At 40.4% G+C, this 25,103-nt stretch overlaps 1 protein-coding gene and 1 long non-coding RNA gene across 3 annotated transcripts in view; both read left to right on the top strand.

Moving 5' to 3' along the window:
- The first annotated feature begins 17,195 nt into the window (after nucleotides 1–17,195).
- Nucleotides 17,196–25,103, top strand: part of TBCA (tubulin folding cofactor A) — a 26,076-nt gene continuing 18,168 nt past the window's right edge. The window contains exon 1 of one of the 2 annotated variants that reach the window (XM_071425239.1): nucleotides 17,196–17,331. In XM_071425239.1, coding sequence (XP_071281340.1) covers nucleotides 17,279–17,331 — 53 coding nt within the window. In that variant the 5' untranslated portion in view covers nucleotides 17,196–17,278. Of the gene's footprint in view, nucleotides 17,332–23,204; nucleotides 23,224–25,103 lie in introns of those variants that run through there. The other variant, XM_071425240.1, reaches the window with a different exon arrangement.
- Nucleotides 23,230–25,103, top strand: part of LOC139589125 (uncharacterized) — a 6,562-nt gene continuing 4,688 nt past the window's right edge. Inside the window, exons 1-2 of the long non-coding RNA XR_011678940.1 lie at nucleotides 23,230–24,476; nucleotides 24,897–25,103. The exon at nucleotides 24,897–25,103 is cut by the window's right edge and continues 4,688 nt beyond it. This is a non-coding gene — a long non-coding RNA (uncharacterized lncRNA). The remainder of the gene's footprint in view (nucleotides 24,477–24,896) is intronic.

Below are 25,103 nucleotides of genomic sequence, written 5' to 3'. Positions count from 1 at the left end.
GACAGAGTAGCAGAAGAAATATAAATGATACTTGAGTGTTTCATTCCAGACACTCTGTCTCCCTAATGATACATCAGAGTATTTTCATCTAACCTCTCCTGCTAAATCATTGGTAGTATTGGCTAGATATTGATGATAAATGTATCATATTGATAGCTAAATATTGGTAGCTAAATGTATCATAATGCATCATTGTAACATCTCCAATACCTGCTGATAAATGGCTTCAATTTCTTGCTACAACAGCAATTTATGAAAGAATATCATATAAACTTCAAGATAAACTCCCACAATTTGAAGAGATTGCCTCTTTTTACACTTTATAAATAGAAGCAAAGATTGTACATCTCCTCCAATATCTGTGTTGAAATGGTCTATTCTTATTCCCAAAGGGAGCAGTATAGTGCTCAAATGGGGAGCTTCTTTCTGGTCTAAACTGTTGTAAATCTGGAAGAGCTGAGGCAATTTACTCCAAAGAAGGATCTGTCCCCAGGAGCCTGCCTATTGTTAGCTCTCCAGCTCTCAAGCTTTACTGAATTGATTTCCTTTTTCTCTCTTTTTGCAAGGAGCCCTCACCCAAAGAGAACTAGCTGCTTGGGGATTGCCAAAATGGAACAGATGAAGAATGCCACAATTTTCAAAGAAGTTATTTTAGTAAAATGCAGCAGGTGTTTCCCCTCTTTCCTGAGGGGAAAACTCTTTCCAGAGGAGCATAATATTAGCTATAAATATGCGACATAAGAAGCCTTAGGACATTTGTTCTGTGGTAGGAAGCATATATGAGCCAGGTAAGACACTGACCTGATTCCACTTTTGCGAGAACTTGCACTTACTAACATCTCGTGCTAGGCAGGAGGAGGGGCAAAAAATTCTACATCAAACACTGTCAAAATATTTTCAAAACATTTCAATAGCCATGTTCCATGAAACGCAAGTGGAAAGCACAAAAAAGGTGACAGTAAGGCACATGGTTTATATAATTGCTCACATTTTCACTTGCGAGTAGTTGCTTTACTTCCAAGTTGTACTTGTAAAATCTTTATGTATCACCATAATTTATGTCTGGTACGGAATAAATGTACACATGTATTTCATCTAATCAGGTCAGTATGCAAGCAGGAACAAGCTGACAAAGTGTTCTTCATGATCTTTTAATGTACCTCTTCTCTTTTCTATATTCCCTTCAGTTGTCATCTCCTCTTGTCTTCAGTCAGACTGTTGCAAGCATGAAAATAATAAATACTTCATAACCCAGCAACTTTATATAAGTACTTTTAACACATAAGCTCTTCAGTGAGACATGAGAGAGAAAATTTGACTTGTTGGTCTCTTATTTTAAAATGGATGAGAAGACATTATGTTCCATTTGTGCCACATCTCACAGACAGTGCCTGGGAGTTGACGGAGGGAAGATCTTCTCTCAGTACATACAGCACTGGCACATCAACAGTAACACTAGTTCTTGAAGCAGAGACCCCCAGGCGCCTCAGGAAAGCCCCCAGGAGGTGAAGGTCCATCAGATTCCCTGAGACAGCTCATCTCACATCCCAGGATTGCTACAGTGATGTGCACTAGCCCCCACCCAAGCACAGCAGCTGGTCCCAGGTATGGAAACTTGCTTTCTTGAAACCTTGGGAAAGGTATCCCACACATGAACAGCTATGCCTAGGAGAAGAGCACCTTGTTTTCATCATGCTGACAGCTGTTGAGCAGAGAAGAGAACTTGGAGGTCAAGATTTACTCTGCTCTGTGTTTGTGTGCACGAAAGAGTTGAGTCCTCCCTTTCTTCCTTCAGATGTTTCAAACTCTCGCAAATTTGGCCAGGCTCCCCTGATCTCTGCTGCCTCCACTTTTAGGCTGATGCAACACAAAAGTAAAACAAGAATAGCAGAAATTTCCAAAGTTCTAGCAGCTGTTTTCTGGCCATGGATACCCTGGCCAGTGAGGACAGCTTTAAGGTCCCTCTTGCTCTTCTGTTAGCACAGAGAAAACAAAAAGGGCCTTTTGAGGCCTTTTTTGGCCCACACACTCCCTTGTGCAGAAGGAATGGGGACTGCTGGAGGACAAATGGGGCTAAACAAGGACTTCATAATTAAATAAAGCAAATGTTGGAGTCAGCCACTTGTTCTAACAAAATGGTTTAGGGTAAGTAAACACTCAAGCATTTATACATGAAACCAAATCTGGCATGGAGGAGATCAAGCCCTGTCATATTCAGGTAGAAGTTTGTATAGAAAAACTGATCATATTTCTCAATTCTCAGACAAGGCAGTTCCTCTAAGTGCACCTGTTTAGTGTTGTTTGTGGGTTTTTTCCTTTCTTTCCAGCTGCTCACACCACCAATAAATGACTAAGGAATGCCATTACTGTAAAACATGCTGAACACCCCAAAGCTGTATTTACTGGAAGGATGTCACATTATTGTTTCCATACCATTAAGTATTAGTTTAGGCCTTATATAACCCTTAGAGATAAAAAGGTTTTTCTTCAGGCCTCAAAGAAATGCAGTGAGAGGCAATTTTCCAAGTGGTGCAGAAAAGTTATGCACACAGGTCTTGTTATTCATGCACTCACTAAGAAAATTTAGCTCCCTGTCCTTCCCTGCTCTTCCCAGTTTTCTCAGCAAGATGCAATAGGATTTAGAAAACCAAGAGATAAAATATTTTGGCCTGAGTGTCAGTGAAAAGAAGCTAATGTTATTTTTCATCTCCTGTTTTACAATATGATTTGATCTACATTCCCTGCAATTTTAAGAAAAGCTTTTGCACAGCACAGTGATAATGCATACAAGCTTCATCATGTATATGCTCTTTTCAACTTGATAGTGTGAGATTCAGGCTGTGCTCTTCCCTTTCCTTAAGCAGAGCTGTTTTTCCTCTATTTTATTAGCCAGATTTACACAGAGAAGCAATGTGTCAAAGGTTCTGAAAATCAAGGACTTAAACTCAAGTATTCAGAGGCCTGAGCTATTACTTGTGATGAGTAACACAGAAATCAAAAAACTTGGAATATTATGGATTATTACCAGCACATGTTACCTGTGATAAGCTGGAGCAGAGTTAAAGGTAATCGTAAACTCAGATAACAGGACACTGTTAAATGATCATTTTATTTATGTTATGTTTGCATTGATTAAGGCACAGAAATCTTCATAGATCTGGGTCAATAATCAGGAGGACAAGGTGCAACATTTCTTATTATTCTGGAAAAAACAGATTTAAGAATATGACTATATTTCATGGGCCTATAGCTTACAGATTCTTGTTAGTCTTTATCTGCTCATAATTTTCCAATTATCAGGATTTAAAACAATGATAAGGAAACCTTGAATTAAATAGCTGATTTTAGATTTTCTCTGCATTCATACTTGAGAATCAACTTTGTTCTCTCTGACTGGCACAATAAGTAGCACAAGCTGATTTGCAACTATATGTGCAAGGTATATTTGATATATTTCAATGTATTTTTTATTTTATCATACAAATATACACGAGAGTATGACAGTCATTCTAATTTGTTTAGACTTTTACATTTCACATCTATATTATCTCAGAAAAATGACAAAACACTTCTCTCTCCTAAATGATAATTTTATTTGGTGTTTGTATCAAAATGCATTGGGGTAGAAATGAAAAATCAATTTAAATGCATAAAACTGGTTTAATTAATTGTTTTTAACTGTCTTAAACATATGGCATCCCTTTATTTCCCTGTAAGAAGGAAGTTTATTTAAAACTAGCCAGATTACTAAATGAAAGAAGGGGATACATTTAGTCAACTGAGGGATTACTTCTTGTCTCCAGGAGCTAATACTTAGATGTCTAACATGCAGATAAATGGCTAGTGAAATTATCGGAAGTGCCTATAGGGGCTACTGCCTCATTTACCCTGAAGTCAATAGGAGTTAGACATTTAATCTGTAGGAGGGATTTTGAAACTCCCACTGGTCATCTGTCTCCATCTCTAGGCACCAAAATATCTTTGGAAATCTGACCTCTCACTATTAGGGTTTTGTCCATATTGTCCACTTTTTTGTTCATAGATTAGAACACAAAACAGTGCCACACTTTCAGCTTTCAAGCCATTCCTGAATTTTCTATGAGCAATGATGATTAAATGACAAAAGCACTGTACCTGCCAGTTCACCTAAATGAAAGAAAACAGGCACTTGTGAACAATATCTTAAAAGCAAGCATAAACCAATATCAGTATCATGGTAAAGGAAGAAAAAGAAGTACATGAAAAAGTAGTACATTACTGGATTTGAAGACATATTAATTATTTTAGTAAAGTCTATGTTGACCTTAAAAATTTAATGTTTTTCTTCTAATTGCCAAGTAGCTCTCTTTGAGCAGGAGAATCTTTCTAGTATACTGAAATTATGCTGAGAAAATCTAACCTTTATTAGAGGTTGAAGTGTTTTACATCTGAATTCAATTTTATTGTTAATGAAATTAATTTTACATATATTTTTCAATTAAATAGAAATATCTATTTTAATTCTTACTTTTCAGTACCTCTAGAAATTCACAAAAGCACACTGGATACCTGGGCTGCTGGTACAGTCACTGGGGCATTACATGTCTCCAAACACAAACTGAGCAGGGCACTTAAGAAAGTACTGGTGAGAAAACCATATCAAATTCAGCCTTTCAGTGTCTTTGCTGATGTGCTTTCAGGTGCTTCCTCATACTCAGGATGCCTTGTCTGAACTCTCTAATGGATTTAGACAGCTACATCTTTTCTCTTAAAAGCCTAAATGCATTGGTGCTGCTGCTTTAACGAGCAGGTCAGTGGTATGAGCTTTCACCTTCCTTGAATTCCCTTTTCTGCCAAGGAAGGTCTCCTAAGAGAGCATCCGTACAACAAGGCAAGCAGGAACTTTCTAAGGTGGGAGCCCCCCCTAACCACATACTGAGATTTTACTATTTTGCCTATGCATCTTTTCTCACAGAGAGATGACCTAATCACTTGGCTGCACCGTTATTCTTTCTGTCTTGGCTTCAATCATATGGAATTATTGTAGCAAACATGAAGCATCATGTACAGGCTAAAAGGAGTTTTTTCCATACTTAATATTTTCTGTGCTCTCACTGTGGATGTTTTCCGGGCAGCAAAAACTGTGCATTGACCCATGTCCTTCTAAATCCTGGACAATTTGGGTTAAGCTGTGGAGTTAAACCAACAGCAAATAATCACTCCAAGGATGAGACAGAAAACCTTGCTGGAATTTCTAAAGCAGTCTTAGGTGTGGCATGGTATGTATGGTCACTGCTGAGGTCTTTCTCTGCGTGCTTAGGGGAATTTTCCCCTAAGTCAATGTTGGAAATACAGTACCTACAAACTTTAAACATACCCAGGATTAAAAGAGAGTTGAGTTGGGGGCATGTCACTTTTTCAGTTTAGGCATTCAGTCTGGATTCATCTCATCTAGCTTTAGTCATTTGTGGGTGATGAATCATCCAAATATTTCTAGATATCCAACTTACACTGTATGAACCAAACAGCATGACTCAGATTCTTTTAAGCAAGATGAAATTCGCTACTAAAGTATAACTCTGGTGTAGATGATATTTCAGGGGCCTGGTTTCCTTACATTTGCTCATCTTTTCTGCTGGATTAGAAATTATTGTTCCAGTATGTATTTTGAAAGTTTTATATATATTAAAAGTAATGAGTTACATTTCTGAAAATAGAAAGGTTTTCATCCCTCACTGAAGACTAGAAATATGAAAATCCCAATAAATTGGTTTGATCAAGCTAATTTTAGTAAAATCAGTATTTAATATATTTACAGTGAGAAGTCCTGATGTATTTATTTATAGCCTTTTGTACCTAAGATGACTTGTGTGTAAAAAATAAGTAAAAAGATCTCTATCTCACCTTCCTTCCCATAGAAAAACCACCTTAACAGTCAAGAAGAGAAACTTCAGCACTAAGTTTATTCTCAATGGATGGATTTCAGATCCTGTAGCTGAGTCTTGTTCCTAAGCTTATGTGTAGGTATTTTGACAAGCAGGCTTTAGGGATGGAGGGAACTACTCAGAATACCAGAGTGGATGGACCACTTGGTGGATAAGGAATTGGCTGCTAGGCAACATGTTGTTGTAGTCAGTGGCTTGCTGTCAAAGTGGACATTGGCAACAAGTGATGCTCCTCTGGGGTCAGTATTGGGATTGCCACTGTTTAACATCTTTGTCAGCAACACAGTAGGATTGAGTATGCTCTCAGAACATCAGTAAACGACACCAAGTGTTAAAGGAGAAGCCACAGCCCAAGAATTCTCTCACCATTCAAGGAGCATCACACACACCACTCAGGCCTTCCTGGCTAGGACTGGAGTCTGTTCTCAGTGGGGCTGATGGGCTCCCTTCCAAATGCTTGCACACACACTCATTCTCAGGTGCACTTCCTTCTTCAGGGTCTGTCCTGGGTTTTCTGCAGCAGAATCTAAGGTGTCAGATTTATAAAAATCTATATTTTAATAGAGTGATACAGAAAGAGATCAGCTTAAGCTGACCCAGAAGCAAAAAACCCCATGGCAATTAGACCCCCATGATTTATGCACCTGCCCTCACACACTCTTCATGTGATTTCAAGTCCAATAGTGATTTTTGGGCTGGGATCTTCTAACACCTTATTGGATTCTTTCTCTGTCTCCCCATAGTCAGGCTGTTACTGCTCTTATCATGTTGAACTGTAGATTCTGCTGATGCCTGCAGCCTCCTTGTCTTCTGGTTTGTGTTTCTTGTGCGCTAATCAGTCAGGACCTAGGAATGAAAAAAGGCCTAGACTTAGGGACAAAAACCACTTTGCAACAACTAAATGTCAGTGTGTTATTAATATTCTTCCCTAACTAAAGGTAAAACACAACACTGTACCAGCTAGCAAGCAAACCAACTCTGTTCCAACATATCTGGGTGGAAGTTCACAGCTTACAGCTCAGGGCTGAAGTAAATCCAGCTGCTCATACTGAGCAACTAGAGCCAAGCAAACAGCATATTAAATCACACATTATTGTAATTCTGAGTGATGCATTCTGTTTAAAACTCCCTTATTTAAGCTTAACAAAAAACATTTCTCGAACACCAAGCTGTATGGTACACTTGACACTGGACGAGGGGATGCCATCCAGAGGAACCTTTTCTGGCATGAGAGCTGTGCCCAGGCAAATCTCATGAATTTCAACAGGGCCAAATGCAAGGTCCTGTATGTGGTTCACAGCAATCCCAAGCACAAGTACAGGCTGGGTGGATGGTGGATTGGGAGCAGCCCTGAGGAGATGACCTGGGGGTGTTGCTGAAGGAGAAGCTCCAAATGACCCAACAACATGTAGTTGCAGCCCAGAAAGCCAGTTGTGTCCTGGGCTGCATAAAAAGCAGCATGGCTAGTAAGGCAAGGAGAGGATTCTGCTACTATGCTCTAGACTCCCAAGACTCCACCTGCAGTGCTGCATCCTGCTCTGAAGTCCCCAGAAGAAGAAAGACATGGATATCCTGGAACAAGTTTGGAGGAGAGAGACTAAGATAATCAGAGGAATGAGGCACCTCTCCTGTAAGACAAGCCTGAGAGAATTGAGGGTGTTCAGCCTGAAGAAGAAAAGGCTCCATGGAGACCTTATAGCACCTTCCAGTACCTACAACAGGTCTACAAGAGAGTTGGAGAAGAACTTTCAAGAAAGGCATATAGTGACAGGATAAGGAGGAATGGCTTCAAACTGAAAGAGGGGAGCTTTCGACTAGACTAAGAAAAAATTCTTTGCTGTAAGGTTAGTGAAGCACAGGAACAGGTTGCCTAGAGAAGTTGTAGATGCCCCATCCCTAAAAGTGTCCAAGGCTGGGTTGGATGGCAACCCATGGGTCTGGGCAACCTGGTCTATTGGAAGGTGCCCGTGGTTAGGAGGGTTAGAATTAGATGGTCCTTCCAATGCAAACCGTTCTATGATTCTACAATATAAACCCTTGTAGAGATTTTACATGCTAATTTCTACACTGAGACTAAACTTGCAGTTAAACTGTGCAGATAATCACTCTGAAAAAGGCCAGTATCCACACAGGACACAGGAGTCCTGCAAAAATCAGCTTCATTGAAAAAGGGAGAGAGTCTACAGGACCACACACTTGTGGGATCTTTCTCCAGTTTTTGGAGGATGCATCCTCTTTTTCATCCTAAACTCCTGACTATGTGTTGCCTTTTCCCCTTCCCCAGTGTTTGAGGTACTAGGAAGGTACAGACTCCCCAAACGTCCTACTACATATTCCCCCTTCAAAATGTATTCTCCCTACATGATGCTTTGTAAGATCATTAAATTTAGTTTCAAGCCCACCCTGGCCAGAGAAGTTCATACTCGTAAATCCATTAAGCCTTCTCATTTCCCCCCAAAAGTTCAAAAGTTCAGCTTGTGCTCAGCTCTGCGACAAAGTTGTGCAGCTTGATGTTCATAAAGACCTCCGTATCCATTCTTCCAGAACCTAATTGGTCCTTTCAGGTCATTAGTTACATACTTTGTTCATAAAGCCCTCAACACCCATTCTTCCAGACCCTGATTGGTTCTTTCAGGTTACCTAACTATTTGCAAAGACATACACACCCATTCCTCCTGTTGAAACCAAAGGGTCTTTTTACAAAAATCTTAAACACCTCCATCTCTCAATGCTAGTTTTACCAGCATTTTAAATATGTTGCCCAGTACTTAAAACTGCCCTCCTTAATTAAATCCTGATTTTGTCTAGTTTGAGCTTGCTGTTGTACTCTACTGTTTATTCTTTCTGCTGTGTTGTGAATCTTCTGCTATCAGAAATTCCTTCTCTGTGTGGGTTACAATCCAACTGACTCCCTTCTTTTCATCACTAGCTTCTTGCAGCTTGCTGCATAGGGTGTGTTTTTCAGGTACTGTGTTACTCCCACGGCTTTGTTCTGAGCCTTACAAGCTCTTCTTCCCTTTTAAAAGTGTAAAACTTTGTATGTGACTTCAGCCAGAGCCTCACCCTTTCATCATCTCTAGATTTTTAAGACTCCAACACAATACCAAAATTACCAAAAGTATATACCAAAATATACCAAAAGTATATTTAATGGGTGCTACCTGCTCCCTTCAGTCAACAATATTATAGCCAGGCTCATATTTAGTTGGTAAGCCATCACAACCCCACAGTCCTTCTCTGGGCCTACTGGTTCCCAAGTCACAGTTTTTCACTTTGTACATCTAACTTATATTCTGTACTTCTACATTTCCAGTATTGAAATTGTTTATTTTTAATAAGTTTATTTCACCCAGCAATCCAATTTCCTTTACAGAACTAATCTGTTCTTATTACTTACAGTGTCAACAGCATTTGTACCAGCAGCAGGTTTTATTAGTAATTATTTTAACACATCCTTTCCAATGATTAATAGATCTATTGAATAACTTAGGCCAGATGAACAGATTACTACAACAACTCACCAGAAACCTCTACATTTAGAAAGTTAAGCAACAACAACTCACCAACTTACAAACTACTTAAAATGTTCTAAAGTGATATTGTAGAGTGCTAAACTTTAATCACAATGTAGGGTAATTTTTTTGCCAGCTTCTTTACAGCATCAAGCTATACCATCACAGCGTGTTTATCTCTGTCAATAAAGATTGGTGTCTTATTAAAAGCATACATTTTTTATCTTGCTTAGGCTTTCTCATACTGCATCATCTTGATGTTACACTTTAGAGGTACTATTTGCCTATTTTACTGACCTGTGAGAAGCATTCAGAATCTTACCTGCAGCACCATACAGGATATTATCATTATCTGCCTATTTGGTGGCAGCCACTTTGCTGTGCTCCAGCACCTCTGTGTGCTACCCACATGTTCCTGTCTGGTAAGCACTGGCAAAGATTGTTTCTTCATTGGAGAACATCATCCTGAGTGGTAAAAACTGCAGTTTCCAATATGTCCAAAAACTAGAGGAATCTTCTTGGCTGGTAGTTAAATTTTGCATTGAACCATGTGATCAGTCAAATACACACCATACAGATGTCAGTTGGTGTCATGGTTTTATTTTGTATTGTACCACAAAAAGGATTAAATGAAAATTTACGTTAATAGTTTAGGAATACAGAAAGCATTGAAGACAGGTTTCAAGAAATGTATATGAAAAATCTTTAAAAAATCCTGATTTTAATGATTCAGAGGGAGATAAATAAACAAATTATGAGTATACATAAATATTTAAAATGTAATTATTTTTCTTTTCTTCTGAAGAGACTCATCACATGCAGCTTTATTTTGTGAGCTCTTTAAACTTCAGATAGGAGTTTGATCTTTCACTGGGGATTTTATTATACCCAATTATTATCAAATCAATAGTTCATTTTTTAATTCCAATAGTTCACTTTAATTCCAACGAGAATCATTCACACTGATAGGTCTATTTTAAAATAAACTATCAATTAAAATAGAAAACCTGCCTCCAAGGTAGGACAAAAAGAGAGAAGGTTAGTGACAGGTTCATAATCAAAGCTCCTGTCTTTATTGAGAAATAAACACTTGTGAGGATTCTCAGTGTGTTTTATAGTCTTAACAGCTGTCAGGTCTCCCTTGATTGACTCTGAATAAAATCTAACTAGGGGTGTCAAAAAAATATGTCCATCAACTTTGCTCATGCATTACAACATAAAAATTGACTGCAGTCATTGACTACAGGTAGCAGTGAGCAAAACTACACAAGATAAATACTCTGGTTTGTGGATACTCATTCAATCCACTTTTGTCTGCCACCTTGATTTTTGGATTGGCCACTCATGGATAAAAAGTAGGTGATCTGAAAAAATCGTGTGTATCTTTTAAAAGACAGTATCATGTTATGTTACTCCCTTCACAGAAATTTATGTTACATGGTGTTAAACCGTAGGCTAAGCTTAATGTAACACGATGCATTAAAACTGCACATCATGATTGCAATGTGTGTCAGAACAATGAATTGCTATATCACATATCTCTTCATTTGTACGTAGGGGACCCATGGAAATAATTCGCAAAAGGATATATTCTCCTTTTGATGCACACACATAAATCCCTTTTCCTCTCACTACTTCCAGTTCTTCACCTAATGGTTGGTCTGAGCTAAGAAAAACTGCTTTTTAAAAAGCCTCAAGTTAGCTAGAAAAGGTTTGAGTTGTAGCTAAACATTTGCTATGGGCATAGTTTAACCCATAGGTTAAACTATGCCCATAGTCCCATAGTGAATGTTAATGTTAACATTGTTAACATTATGTTAATTATGCCCACAGTAAATACAGGAAACTGTAGGAGAGGGCTGTTTTGTAACCTACGCTCTCTAGTAGTGTCATATTTGAGCAATCACCATTGCTGCCTTCTCTGCCTAGGGTAAATTGTACTGTCACTATAACTTTGCTGAAAATGAGTAGGTTTCCATCTAATTTTATACCACCACTTCCCAGTGGGCTACTTCCTTTTTACAGAAGCATAGTTGAAAACAGAATCCATCCCAGTGGAGTTTGGAGATGGTACAAATGCAGAAATGAGAAAGGACTTCATCCCTGACCCTTTTCAGCTTCTGCCTGGTATCTCCTTTCTCCTTTACTTAGATTCCCTATGTAACTGAGCCTCTCCTGTAAAAAAACACAGCTCCCACTTGAATCACCATATTTAGTAGATATCTTACAAACTGTGCAACAACAATCCATTTTATCCTTGTCCAACTCCACACCTGTGCTACTTGCTTGTATCTGTGGTGTTGAACAACTCTGTAAGTGTTTTGGGGGGATATTTGTGGAAGACAATTTTGACCAGGAATAATCACCTGATATGAAAGTGGGATCAAGAGGTCTGTGCTACAAGAAATACTGATACTGTTTTGTATACTGACAGCCAGGGAAATTTATTCTTGTGCACTTAGACGGTGTCTAGCTGTGTGCTGGCAGCTGTACAGAGGCTAATTTTATCTACTTAACATATATTAAAAATTAAGTAAACACGAGTAACTTTTATTGAAAATCTGATCTCATTTCATACTATCCTTTGGGGAGGATGAATGAAATTTCATTTTCCTACAAAAAAAGATAAAATTTGAAGGCTAAATAATTTCCACATTTTGTTTGATCATAAATGAAAATGAAATTATAGTCAGACTGCACACATGGTTTTGATGGGTAAACAAAATAGTATAAAAGCTCATTGAGCATTTACTTATTAAAGTAATGGTCTCAGTCCTCAGCTGAAGCACACATGCATTTGGTCATGGGTTTTTCAAGCTGTCGAAACCAACTGTCAATGGACAGACTAGGTGATGAAAACTGCCACTGGGTCTTAGTGGACTAAACCCTAGTGGCTGCACTTCCCTCTGCAAGGTTTGCTCTGACCTCAGCAGCATAGGTGGCGTAATGTCTTAAATTTGAACTATACCAGGTGACAAATGTATTGGCTTTAAAGCTGAAGTGAAATATGTTATAACACAAAATAGCTTCACTGCGGAAAGTCCCTTCTTAGAGCCAAACAAATTTTAAAGGGTGGTAGGGATATGATCAGAATGCAGGACTAATAAGACTCAGAATTTTCACACCTTACAAGTTGACTATTTCTTGTGGGTAGTGTTGAGAGAAATATTGAGAGACATATTAATTGGGAACTGTTACTAGAAAAAGGGGCTTGTGGCATACTTGTGGCAATGATTTCGAGTGTGTGTGCTCTTTTCTCGCAATGAAGCATATGTCTGGTCTTAACTTCTTAAGCCAGTCTTTCACAGAGAAGTTATGAGTTGTAGACAGTGCTTTACACCCTGGTTTGCTTGCTTGCAAGTGTATTAGGTGCACTGTGCACACTCCAGATTAAACATACACTACCTAATTGTTTATGTGTGCAGACATTTGAACTCATGAGGCTGAGTAGCTTTTTCCGTGAAATGGGAATGAGCAATAATTACTATATGTGCTCTTATTCACAAGAAATAAACAAAATCTAGATGGAATTTATTTTAGACAGAAAGCATAGTGGCAGTAACAATTACTCCCGCTAAAGTAAATTTGTACAAAACATGTAACAAATTGCCTTGAAAATACTGCATTTGCTGAGCCAGATGAAAGCTGGAATGACAAGGTTACACTGGTCAGAGAAGAGGGAGTCATATTCACAACAAGTGAAGCTCTACACGTGAGCTGCTGGGAAGGTGCAACACAGGGGAGTATGTAAAGATATGTTTAAGGGTCCCACGCACAGAATGACTTGCTCTGTATGTCAGCATAGCTACATCATCAGCAAATTATGTTTAGGCACCTGCCTCTATGCAACAGTGCTCTCATAATGACTAGGGCTAATAGATCTTATGAAAAACCTTCAACCAGATGCAACACAAGCAGAATGCTGCCAAAAATCATTGAAGAATTGATAGTTTCTCGACCATCCAAAAGGTACATCAGGATTCACAGTCTTCATAAAGGATTGTATTCAACTCCAGTGTAACATCATTAATTCACATGGAAATGTATCTCTGACTGACTAGGCTAAAAATTGTTTCAAAGGAGTTCTGGAAAACAAACTCCCCATACACATCTTTACTTAAACAGGAGGGTCTGTCCTGAAAAACATATTATACATACTTCCCTGAATATCCCGATATCCATACCCTTAGAAATAAAATTACTGGGGTTTTAAATGTTAATTAATAATTTTCAGTTATTAATACAAACATGTATGAATAGCAAAGTGCATTGCTTTCTGTCACATTTTACAGTATACTCCATGATCCACCAGTAACATCTTTTTCACATTAGCATCAAATATGCTTAAATATAAACACAGATTTGGTATATTTTCATCTATTTAGTTAAGTGAATTACCTGTAAGAAAACAGTTGCATTCTACTTCTAAAACTCAGTAGCTGAGCCTAAGTGCTGTTAGTAATGCAAGTTAATGCTTCAGGGCTAGAAATAAAACCTTTTTAGCACTTGGAAACACAAATCATTTTCTTAATATTGCTGCTTCCAGGCAATTTTTTGGTTTTGTACTGTTATCTGTTGTTAGCCTTCTCACTTATTGAATAACTTTGCCAAATATAGAAATGCCATTAAAGATTATTCTTGAAAAAAACCTCATATGGTAGTAATTCAGCTTTACTTGAAGACTTCTGTATTTTCAAGGAGTATGCAGTATAACTGTGTTTCCTTGGAATTTTTAGAGAACAGCTTCAGCCCCAGCATGACTTGATACTTCTTTCAAAAGACAGAATAGTAAGATTTGAGTTTCTGGCAAAATAAGGGGCTGTGTTTTCCTTTGTCTCTGCCAGAATGCTGACCTCCTTCCTCCACCTCCTTCATGGCTTATGGCAGATTTGTGTATCAAATACATAATACATCTTTGAACTTGTCTCCAGGTCATAGTTGTTCATGGCATTAAGCTAGTGCTGATTTTGAGACCTGCATCTCCCTTCAGCAACAATCTACCAAGCAAAGGCTGTGTGTTCCAGGTCTCCTGGGAAGGCTTGCTGGGCTCCGTAAGAGGGCACATTTTCATCCTCCTCTGCAGAAAACACACAGCTCTGTGGACTTGAGCAGTCTCAGCCTTGCTTATACCATGTCTGAATGGGGCCTGGTGGTGCCAGCCACTTGGCCACAGCTGCTGGCTAATGGTCTGCAACTGTCATGTCACCAGCAGCAACATGACTTCCTTCCTTGCAGCCAGCTTTTCTCAAGAGATATTGGTCACTGGCAGTACCAAAGGTCAAGGCAAGCCACTAACACAGGACAAAAGGATGTGGGGGAAAAAAAATCCTCTGCAGACCTTCCTGAACTGCATTTCACTGAAAATGTACTTGCCTTTATTTGTTCATTGAAGCTATTTTTTTTTCTTGTTGATTTAAATACTCATTCAGGAGAAGTTCTTTCAAACACAGACACTAGGGGTTGTTTTTTTTTTTCCCAGGAATTTATACCCTTAAGTGGTTAGGTACAGGGAATTCACTTAAGGGTACAGGTAATTCACTTAAGGGTAATTCTACTAAGTATAACCATACAGTAAAACAGCCCTTAAACCAGCAATTGATTTCAACTGCAGGACTGAGCTGCCAGTGCTAATCTTGCCTCTTTATTGCTTTTACCAACCACCAAACACTAAGGGGACAGACAGGTTCTTCTAGAGATCCTTGGCAGAACTATGACAACACTAAGTTGTACTGTTTAATACTTAGCTTAACGATTAAACAACAGATTAACAATTAAAGCTTTATTTTTTCCTTAGCAAGATTTCATTATTAGTGGAGCACAGAATTTATTACAAGAATAACAGAGGATTTCTTTTAACAGAACTACACGCAGAAACAGTTGGGTTGGAAGGGACCAGAGTCAGTCATCTGGTCCAACCTCCCTGCTCAAGCAGGGTCATCCCAGAGAACACAGCACAGGATTGTGTCCAGGCAGCTCTTGAGTCTCCAGAGAGGGAGATTCCACACCCTCTCTGGGCAATCTGTTCCAGTGCTCAGTCACTGCACAATAAAGTTCTTCCTCATGTTCAGGTGGAACTTCCTGGGCATCCGTGTCTGCCCATTGCCTCTTGTTGTACTGCTTGGCGCCACTAGGAAGAGCCTGGATCCATCCTCTTGACTTCCTCCTTTTAGATACTTACAGACATGTATGGGGTCTCCTCTCAGATGTCTCTTGTCAAATCAGTGTAGTGCAATCTCTAAGTAGTAAAATATACAATTTTTAAATACAATTTCATTTATGATTTCTGTTCACATGGACCCTCTGCAGATGGGGGTGGATCATAGCATACTGTTTATGGTATCAAAATAACAATCATAATCTAGACTCAAAAATCATATGAAAGAACATGAGTCACTCCCTCAATCCTCAGAGGAAGCAGATGAAGGCAGAGGTGTCCCTGGCCATTGGGATGTCTCAGGTCTCACTGTCCAGTGACAGCTCTGGTCCATGCTCCTCCTCAGGACCTGTCAAAGGTGACAGAGAGACAGCGCTGGGGCTGCAGGCAGGGCTGTGGGGCTGCAGGCAGGGCTGGGGGGCTGCAGGCAGGCAGGGCTGTGGGGCTGCAGGCAGGGCTGGGGGCTGCAGGGAGTGCTGGGGGCTGCAGGCAGGGCTGGGGGCTGCAGGCAGGGCTGCTGTGGGGCTGCAGGCAGTGCTGTGGGGCTGCAGGCAGGGCTGCTGTGGGGCTGCAGGCAGGCAGTGCTGTGGGGCTGCAGGCAGTGCTGTGGGGCTGCAGGCAGTGCTGTGGGGCTGCAGGCAGGGCTGCTGTGGGGCTGCAGGCAGGGCTGTGGGGCTGCAGGCAGGCAGTGCTGTGGGGCTGCAGGCAGGCAGTGCTGGGGGCTGCAGGCAGGCAGTGCTGTGGGGCTGCAGGCAGGGCTGTGGGGCTGCAGGCAGTGCTGTGGGGCTGCAGGCAGGCAGTGCTGGGGGCTGCAGGCAGGGCTGGGGGCTGCAGGCAGGCAGTGCTGTGGGGCTGCAGGCAGGGCTGTGGGGCTGCAGGCAGTGCTGGGGGCTGCAGGCAGGCAGTGCTGTGGGGCTGCAGGCAGGCAGGGCTGTGGGGCTGCAGGCAGGGCTGTGGGGCTGCAGGCAGGGCTGGGGGGCTGCAGGCAGGGCTGGGGGCTGCAGGCAGTGCTGTGGGGCTGCAGGCAGGCAGTGCTGGGGGCTGCAGGCAGGGCTGGGGGCTGCAGGCAGTGCTGTGGGGCTGCAGGCAGGCAGTGCTGTGGGGCTGCAGGCAGAAGCTGCTCTGGGAGCTGCAGCTTCCCAGTGCTGCAACAGGGTCATGCACAGCACTGGGCTGGCCGGGTCTTGGGATATGCAGGAGGGCAAGGAGGGGAGTTCGGCCTGGTGCCGAGGAACCTTGAGGCCACTAGAACGGGAAAAAGAAATCTATTTGGTTTGTCTCCTTGGTGCACATTACTTTCAGGGCCTGATAATGGGGGGAAAGCGCAGAACACAGCACCAGAGAATGTCAGCTTGCCTTGCGAAATGGCGTTAATCATGCGAACCCCGTTATCAGTAGTCGGGAGCGGGTGGTGCCAGTCACTCTCCAGCCCACCATCATCACGGTACCGAACGGAACCGCTCCTACACCGGTACCGAGGCTCCGCTCCCACCCCTCTCCCCGTGCGCGAACAATCCCGACGGGCGCTGGGCGGCTCCGCCTGGACGGCGCCGGCCCGCTGCCCGGCCCTCTCCACTGCGCGGGGCATGGGGGGAAGGCGGGGCTCCCGCCCGCTCCGGTGAGGCCGCCCGGGCTGGCGGCTCGGCGCATGCGCGGCGCGGGGCTGCGCAGTCACGGCGCCCGCCGCCATGGCCGACCCGCGCCTCAGGCAGATCAAGATTAAGACTGGTGTCGTGAGGCGGTGAGTGGCGGCCGGGGCACGGCCCTGCACGGCCGGGCCGAGGGACTTCAGCGGGGCTCCATGCAGGACCGGCCGCGCCGGGCGCGGGCCCGCGGTGCTGTACGGGGCTGGCGGGCTGTGCCGGAGAGCGGCCCTGGCACGGGCTTCCATCCCTCGCGTACCGCCGTCGGGAACAGGCCGCGCTTTTCTGGGACACGGTTAAATGCGGGTTTCGTTCCCTTTCCTTAGAGTCTTTGGGAGTCGAGGGTAGTCACCTAAGCCCCCTCGGTGTGCAAGGCAGTCTCATACCTTGCCAAGGTATGAAGCCTCAGAAATTTGGTTTTTTGTTTAATTTTTTTTACCAAAGCTGCTGTTGAATATTTCTGGTTCAGAAGTTGCAGAACCAGGGCGTTAGAGAAGCAATTATGTTGGAAAAGGCCACTGAGATAATCGAGTCCGGCCTATGGCCAAGCATCACCACCTTTTTAACTAGACCATACTACTCCATTCTTTCCTAAAACACCTCGAAGGATGGGGGCTCCACCATCTCCCTGGGCATTCCTGGTAGATTCTTCACCAGAGCCTTGATCTTCCCTGGTTTCAAAGGAGTCGTAATTTTTAAGAAAAGTGTATCTGTCGGGATCGCTCTTGCTATAAACACTGGTCATGCTGGGCTTTATTAAGGCTACAAAGACAAATGCAGTCAGCAAGATCCAGATTTGCTTTTGGAGAATGTCCATGTGAATAAGCAAGTAAACTTGACTTGAGTGTTTTGTGCAGTAGCAACAGGCATATCTACAATTACTCTGCAGCAGCTGGCATTCTCTAAGTAAAGGTAGCTTAAAAAAAAAAAAAAGGGAGAAGAGGAATGTTATCTTAACTCCCTGTGGGGACATGATACAGCAACAGCTCCCCGGTCTGTGACAGCTGCACACAGATACAAGAGGTATGGCTCTGGCACACTCCACCCTTCCTTCTCTAACCAGAAGCCTAGTTATGCATTCTGCTGCAATGGGCATACCTGTGACTTGTGTCAATTTGGGAACATTAACGTTTTCCTCTTATTTTGAACTAGAACAACTCCATAGGCATTTTTTTCCTGGTGTATGAGAAGACTTGCATAGAGGCTTAGTAAGCATTTTATAAAGTGACTGATTTAGTGCTTCAGTTAATTTTCATTAGGTTTTTTTTCTGTTTCCTGGTTAGAAAATCACATGGAATCTAGCATGTAATAATGATTTCTAACCATGTTCAGTGCTCAGGCTTTAAGAATATATCAGAAAAGGCAAGGGTTGAGAACTGTTAGGATATAGAGAGCTTTTTAGACATTTCATTTGACTTGTGCTAATCATCTGTTGTAGCTTTTTTTTTTCATTAGTTACCTAACTCGTCACTTTTTTTCCACGCTCAGAATGAAGCTGCTGTTCTGCTTTGGTATTCTTTTTAGCTGCAAGTCATAAATTCTTTGTGTACTTCTCTCAAGGGACTGTGTTTTAAGTTGTAGGTGATTTACTTGCTTGCACATTTCTTACATTGCTGTGTATCAGTGAAAGAAATTTAAACTAGAAATAGGGAGATCTTTTGCTTTTGGCAAATCTGATAGCCAGGCTCTTGGTAATTTTATACTTTCAACAGTTTGTAATTCAAAAGAAGTAGATTTGATAAGCATGAGTAGTTATGTTTTCTGTATTTATGGCTTATGTCATAGTAAGCAATCCTTCTTGTTTAATCGCTTCAAAATAGTTTTGCTCTCAGTAATCCAAGCAACTACCTGCTGGATAGTGAGAGAATTGATTAGAGAAAAAAAAAAACCTTCTAAAGTACCTTATTTGCATTTCAGATTGGAAATCATTTTAAAAACCACCACAAACAAAGTAAGTCGAGTTGCCTGAAAATAGCACTGACATTTGCCCATAGTTTCCATCTGATTAAGTGGAAGTGACACGAGTAGATTAGAATGAGACTAAGACAATTCACATTGCAATTGTGTTAGTTTAACTTTAACAATCTTTTAACATGCTTGTTTAAATGTGGCTGACATACCATAATTACAAATCTACAAGCCTTGATTATAGAATTTTACATCATGAACCTATGGGGAAAGTGTATTGATTTTTTGTGAAGCAATTCCTTTTTTTTTTTTCTTTAAATTTACCGTTCTAAAACTGGTATCTTCACAAAATTGTTCTTTTGCCTGCTGCACTGGTGTTGATACTGTTTTTTCTCTTTGTGAAATAGCATCATGCTGCAAAGCGGTCTACACTGATTCTCCCCATTGCTCCAGGCACAGGAAGTTCTACAAGTTACACAAAACTGTTGGTCTGATTTTAAATATAAATGAGAACAATTCTCTTAAACTGAATTATTTTACTCGTGAGTTCAGGATATATTTTGTGCAAGAGAAGCATGAAGAACGCAAGGACTCCTTTTCGCTCCTTGTTCACTGTATTGCTAATTCAAGGACAAAACTGATTTGTGTTCTTGGTTTCTCAAGAAATTTGCTTTTTCTAGTGTAAGTCAGAAATCTTCTCCATCTTCTGTCCACCGTATATGAAGTATGGTTGCTTTCTTGCATGTAGCCCATTAGCCAGATCGTCACTGTGACTCACAGAACCAATGTATTGATGAGAAACTCAGGTCTCTCTTCTTTGTTCTTGTTATAATTAGAAGATTGTGTGCAACAACTGTTTGTTAGCTCAGTTAGTGGGAAGGGCTAGGATATCTCATTTGGGTACTGAGGAATGATGTGCAGGGCTGCTTAACTCCACTGAGTCAGCATGATAAAGCGATTTAATGGGTGTACACTACACATCTGAGAGCTCAGAGATTCGAGAGTGAATATACAGAATGCTCTGTTGGATACAAGCTGATTCCCAAAGCCCTTTTCAGAGTGCAGATCGTGCATCTGCACAATTGCCTAGGGTTGTCAGCAGCTCAGTCCTGAAGTCGTAAATTTGGGTTCAGTGTTAGCCAAGTGTGGTAATTGTGGTCCAGAGCTACTTAGATATGTCTTAAGTACCTTTTGTACTGCTCCTGACATCAGGATCAGATACATAAAAGTCTTGAGTTGGCCCTGTGTTTGAAGACTGCTTAAATTCTTTCAGACTTACTAACACAGTCTCTTTCCCACATAAAACCCCCTATTTTATGTGGTTTGAGAGAAGAGTGCACCTGCACTTAGATATTGTCTGAGGTAACGTCTGTGACATACATAGTTACCAACGTGGATAATTAGTTGGAAGGTCTAGAAACAAACCTTGGGGGTTTTTTGAAGGGTTTCCTATTTCTCTAATTCTTTTCAATACAAGTTTTAACTTCACAGCAACAAACGGTACCCACACATATCTTAAAAAGCTGTGACAAGGGCACAGTTGTGCTGTGGAAATGGCATTGTGTGTTGGTTTGGTTTGGGTTGTTTTTTTCTTTTTAATGTGTTTGGTTCTACTTGTTACTATACCTTTAGAGAAGACCTAAGTGATCTCTTTTAAGAAATATTTCACCCATTTAAATTAGTAGTAATCAGACCTGTAAAAGATTCTCTTGCATTCCTTTTTCCATTCCATTACCTCTTTAAAAAAAAAATCTGACATCTCAGGTTTTTTGTGTTTACCATTATATTCTGCCCCCTAAGCAAAACTGTCTTATGCATGTCAATGCTGACCATAATAATCTATTAATGTTGTCATTTTAGCTGGCAAATTAAAACATGCTCAAGCACGTTTACAACCATAAGTGTTATTAGTGATACAATATTACCTAGGAAAGCTTTTTTTCCTTTCTTAAAATTTTCATTTTGGTGAGAATATGTGTAAAACTGTGGCTTTTAACCTTCAGTTATTTAAGCTGCCTTTCAAAAGTTTGGAGGTACAGTAGTTCCAGTTGCTTGGTGTAGTACCAGTTTGGTGGCTTTATGCATATTGTAGTGCTTTTGTTTTTCTCATGGTGAGCCACAAACTCACCTATGTGAATTAAACAGTTACAAAGAATTATTTTCTGTTGAATTAGAATGTGGATCCATGGGAAATCTAAAAAAATGGTATTAAATTTATGGTAGTGCTTTTTATGCAGGAGATGAATTACAGCTATGCTAACAACCATAATCCATCCTGCTTGATTTTAAGTATTATTGAATTATAGTTATCATATAGGTGGAAATCTCATTCAAGACCAGAGCATTCATTGTTTTTTCTTTTAACTCTAGTAAGTCTTTCTGATGCATTGTGAATTGCCTGCACACATAGTATGACTGCAATTCTATTTAATTTTTCTCATTATTGTAGCGCTTAGAGTTACTCCCAGCTGGGAGGGGCCTACAGGGGAGGAAGTAGTTTCTGTGGTTTTTTTTCTCCAAAACAAAAACTCTTGTCTGAAGATGATGCCTGGATTATAAAATGAAGATCTTTGCCAACCCAAATTGTTACCACATCAGAGGCTTCACTTCTTGTTCTAATCTAAAAATGAAGCTCTTGTGCTTCTTAGCATTTACAACTTTCTGTAGAGGCAAGAACAAGTGAAGCCCTGAAGATTCAGAGAGACCTGTAGTAACATAGATGATAAAAAACTTTTTAACTTTACAAGTAATTTTTACCTTGAAATAATTTTCTGACTTAGAAAATAATGTATCGTATTTTCACCTTTTTTACAGTAGTGATCCTTGAGAAAATCCAAGCTTGCAAAATTATCCTGAAATGTTATGATAAATCTAACCGTTCCATAAGCTGTTAGATGCAGAAGGGGCTGAAAATTATGCATATACTCATGTATTGTTACATCTTGAGTCTTAAAAGAGAAATTTTAGCTTTGGTGATGGTTTTGTGGCTAGAAGAAGAAAATAAGCTCATAAACTTGGTATCCTATCTAAATCCGAAAGTAGGCTCTCATGGCTAAGAAAATATGGCAGTTTGCGTAACTGGGTCAAGTATTTCTTCATCCTTCCTTGGCTTTTTCTCTTGGGCCCTTTAGTCTATAAAGTTTGTATTCTTATGTAGCCTTAATGAACCCAAGAGTGTGTGTAAGTAAAATTTTTAAAATACCAGGTCCAGATTAGGACCTGGTACTTTAAGCTCTGCAGGTAGTGATTAGCATATTGCCAGTGTTACTGCAGTTGCTGAGTTACTTGCCCTATAATTGTGCATAGTGTTAATACATTATACTAAAAGAAAAATTACTATTATTAATATTAATACTAATATTTATATAAAAAGTTTATTATACTGTAAGTTTAAAAAGCTGTGCCTTGTAAAGCTACACTATTATGGACTTTTGAGTTTGAACTAAGTTAGCATAGATATCTCATTATCTAGTCACTACTGTCAGTCTGGGCTCTTAGGCTTAATCCATGGCATGTTAGCATGTACAGTGGTTAATGGTAACATTAGTTCTGAAGAAATGCTTTTCCTAGTGAATAGGACATAGTGAATTTGCTCAATAGCAAAACTGAGCAATTCCCCCTCATCTTCTTCAGAGGTCTGCTTGCTCAGTCCAGCCAGGAAAATGGTTTTTGTGTTGATTTTTCTAATACTGGAAAGAAGTCTGTATTTGGTGGCTTAAGCACACAGGTGCCTTTCTAGCTTATGTAGAATCTGAAATGTCAGCAGCTATTGGATGTTGGGGGAACATTAGGAGTAGCAGCACATGCTTGCTCTGTCCTTGTACCATATTACCACTTTTATTCTAGGCATCAATTAGTAGTTCCTGTCTGTGACTGTGGAAGAGGGTAGAATTTTTGTCTATGTAGAGTGGATCCTAATTGCATTATGCATGCAGAAAACTCTCATTGTACATAATTTTTTCATCTGTCAAATTTCAGATAAACTGCCCTTCTTAAGATCAGAGAGGTAGATTTGCTTGCTACTGCTAATGATGTGACTACAGGAGATGACAGCGTTGATGTATATGGACTGGAGTAAGAATGTAGGTGCCTTTCTGAAGTGAGAAACAAGGTCAATTTGGGGCTCTTTTTGCAGCAGCTGGAAGTTAGAACAGCACTTGCAACTCTGCACCCTAAGCAGACTGGAGGTGAAGTCCCTTGAGAAATCAAAGTGATTCTAAGTTTGGAGATCTCATTTCCCTCTCCCCTTCTCTGGTTTCTGATGCTAGTCAAGCCTTTTGCTGAGCTCACTCAATTTACTTAGCACAGGAGAAAAACTCTTATGTGTTGTTTATTTGGGCTTTGGTTTGTTGCGGGTTTGTTTGTTTTGCTTTTGTTGGTTTTGGGTTTTTTGTGTTTTTTTGTTGGTTTGTTTTTTTGTTTTTTTTTTTGTTTGTTTGTTTGTTTGAGGGGTGATTGTTGTTTTCTTTGTTGGGTTTTTTTTGTTTTGTTCATTGTATTAATTTCCTGCAGTTTTGGTATGGAGAGATCGTTTGAACATTATTGCTGGCGGAGGTGTGTGCTAGAGCCAGGGGAAAAGACCTCTGTACACCAGTGGTCAGCTTTTTTGCTGTCTCTAACCATCTTGGGTTACTTTGCTCTTCAGGTTGGGGAGCTGAAGTGGGGGAGACAGAATGACTAAAGGAAAATGGATAAGGAAGTAAATCATAATGATATGGAAAGGAATTTTTTTCTCCTTCTACCTTAAGAATCTGTCAAGCCCTTTGGGCTCTTCTGGGTTTAGTCTCCAGCTTTAAAATTATGAAACGATTACTTACAGAGAAAACAGAAATGGTGAAGTTATTAAGTTAAGTGTTAAGTGATATGAAAGTCAGATGTGTAAAGAATTTTAAAGGGCAGCAGCCATAGCCAGGAGCTGACCTCTTGTCTGTAAAAACATTTATGGTTTAGTTCTTCAGTGATAAAAAGTTCTTTACTTGATTTCTAGAGGCAGGTATGCCACCAGAAATGTCCCTTTATTTGTTTCTTTATATTCTTTCCCTAGCAGGTAACTAGTCACTGGCAATAGAGACAAGGTGTAGAGTAACTGGATCTTAAGATTCTACTTTTTCATTGTGAAAGACTGGGAGATTATAGTAAAATATTTTTATTTTGTTTGGGTTATTTTCATCTGTTGTTTCTAGGGGAATAGACCTCCAGGGTCCATGAAAAATAACCTAAGGAAAGAAAGCTTGATGTCAGTAGATTTAATTCAGGCATGTGGGAGCCTTCACTTCAGTTGAACATTTATGTATATCTGCAAGGAGCTAATATGAATAGAGACTTGAAGAATGAGGTAATACTTACTGTATGCAGTTGTTTGTCAGTTTTTACTTCTTTAACATTTGGTGTTAGAAAGGAGAAGGACTTGAGGATTTCTGGGTCATAGATGTATTTTTAAGGGAGGAAAACGAAAATTTAGTCACTAGTTGGTACCATAATTATTTGCCATGTGCCTCAAATCAAGAGTTTTCATGCATTTTGTGATAGTTTGTGGAACTGCCAGTGCTTGCTAGAAAGCATCATATGTGTAGATTGCAATAAAATATATCTAAAAATGAAGCTTCTTTACAGATTTTTTTTTAACATCTGACCCAGCTGCAAAATATTTTATACCACTATTTTAATTGTGACTATTTGTTCTAGGATATAAATAACTTATTCTTCACAGAAGTGGTTAATTTTTTAAAAAACCATTACTGTGTTAAAATTTGAGGCTGGAGGAGGCTGTGGTCCAGTGGGAGACTCCATGGAGAGAGAGGGCCCTGCTTCCAAGCTGGAGCAGCCTTGTCCTTGGAGGACTGCACCCCGTGGAAGAGTGACCATCCCACAGCGGTTTTGGGAGGACTGCCTGCCCGTGGGAGGAACTCTCAGCAGTTTGGGAGGACTGCTGCTCATGAGATTGGAACCATGCTGGGAAAGT

This window comes from Agelaius tricolor, unplaced genomic scaffold (assembly GCF_023055355.1).
Source record: "Agelaius tricolor isolate 1412-34295 unplaced genomic scaffold, bAgeTri1.0.p SCAF_4, whole genome shotgun sequence".
NCBI lineage: Eukaryota > Metazoa > Chordata > Aves > Passeriformes > Icteridae > Agelaius > Agelaius tricolor.
The sequence above is the reverse complement of the archived record's forward strand: the minus strand, read 5'-3'. Positions and strand labels throughout refer to the sequence as shown.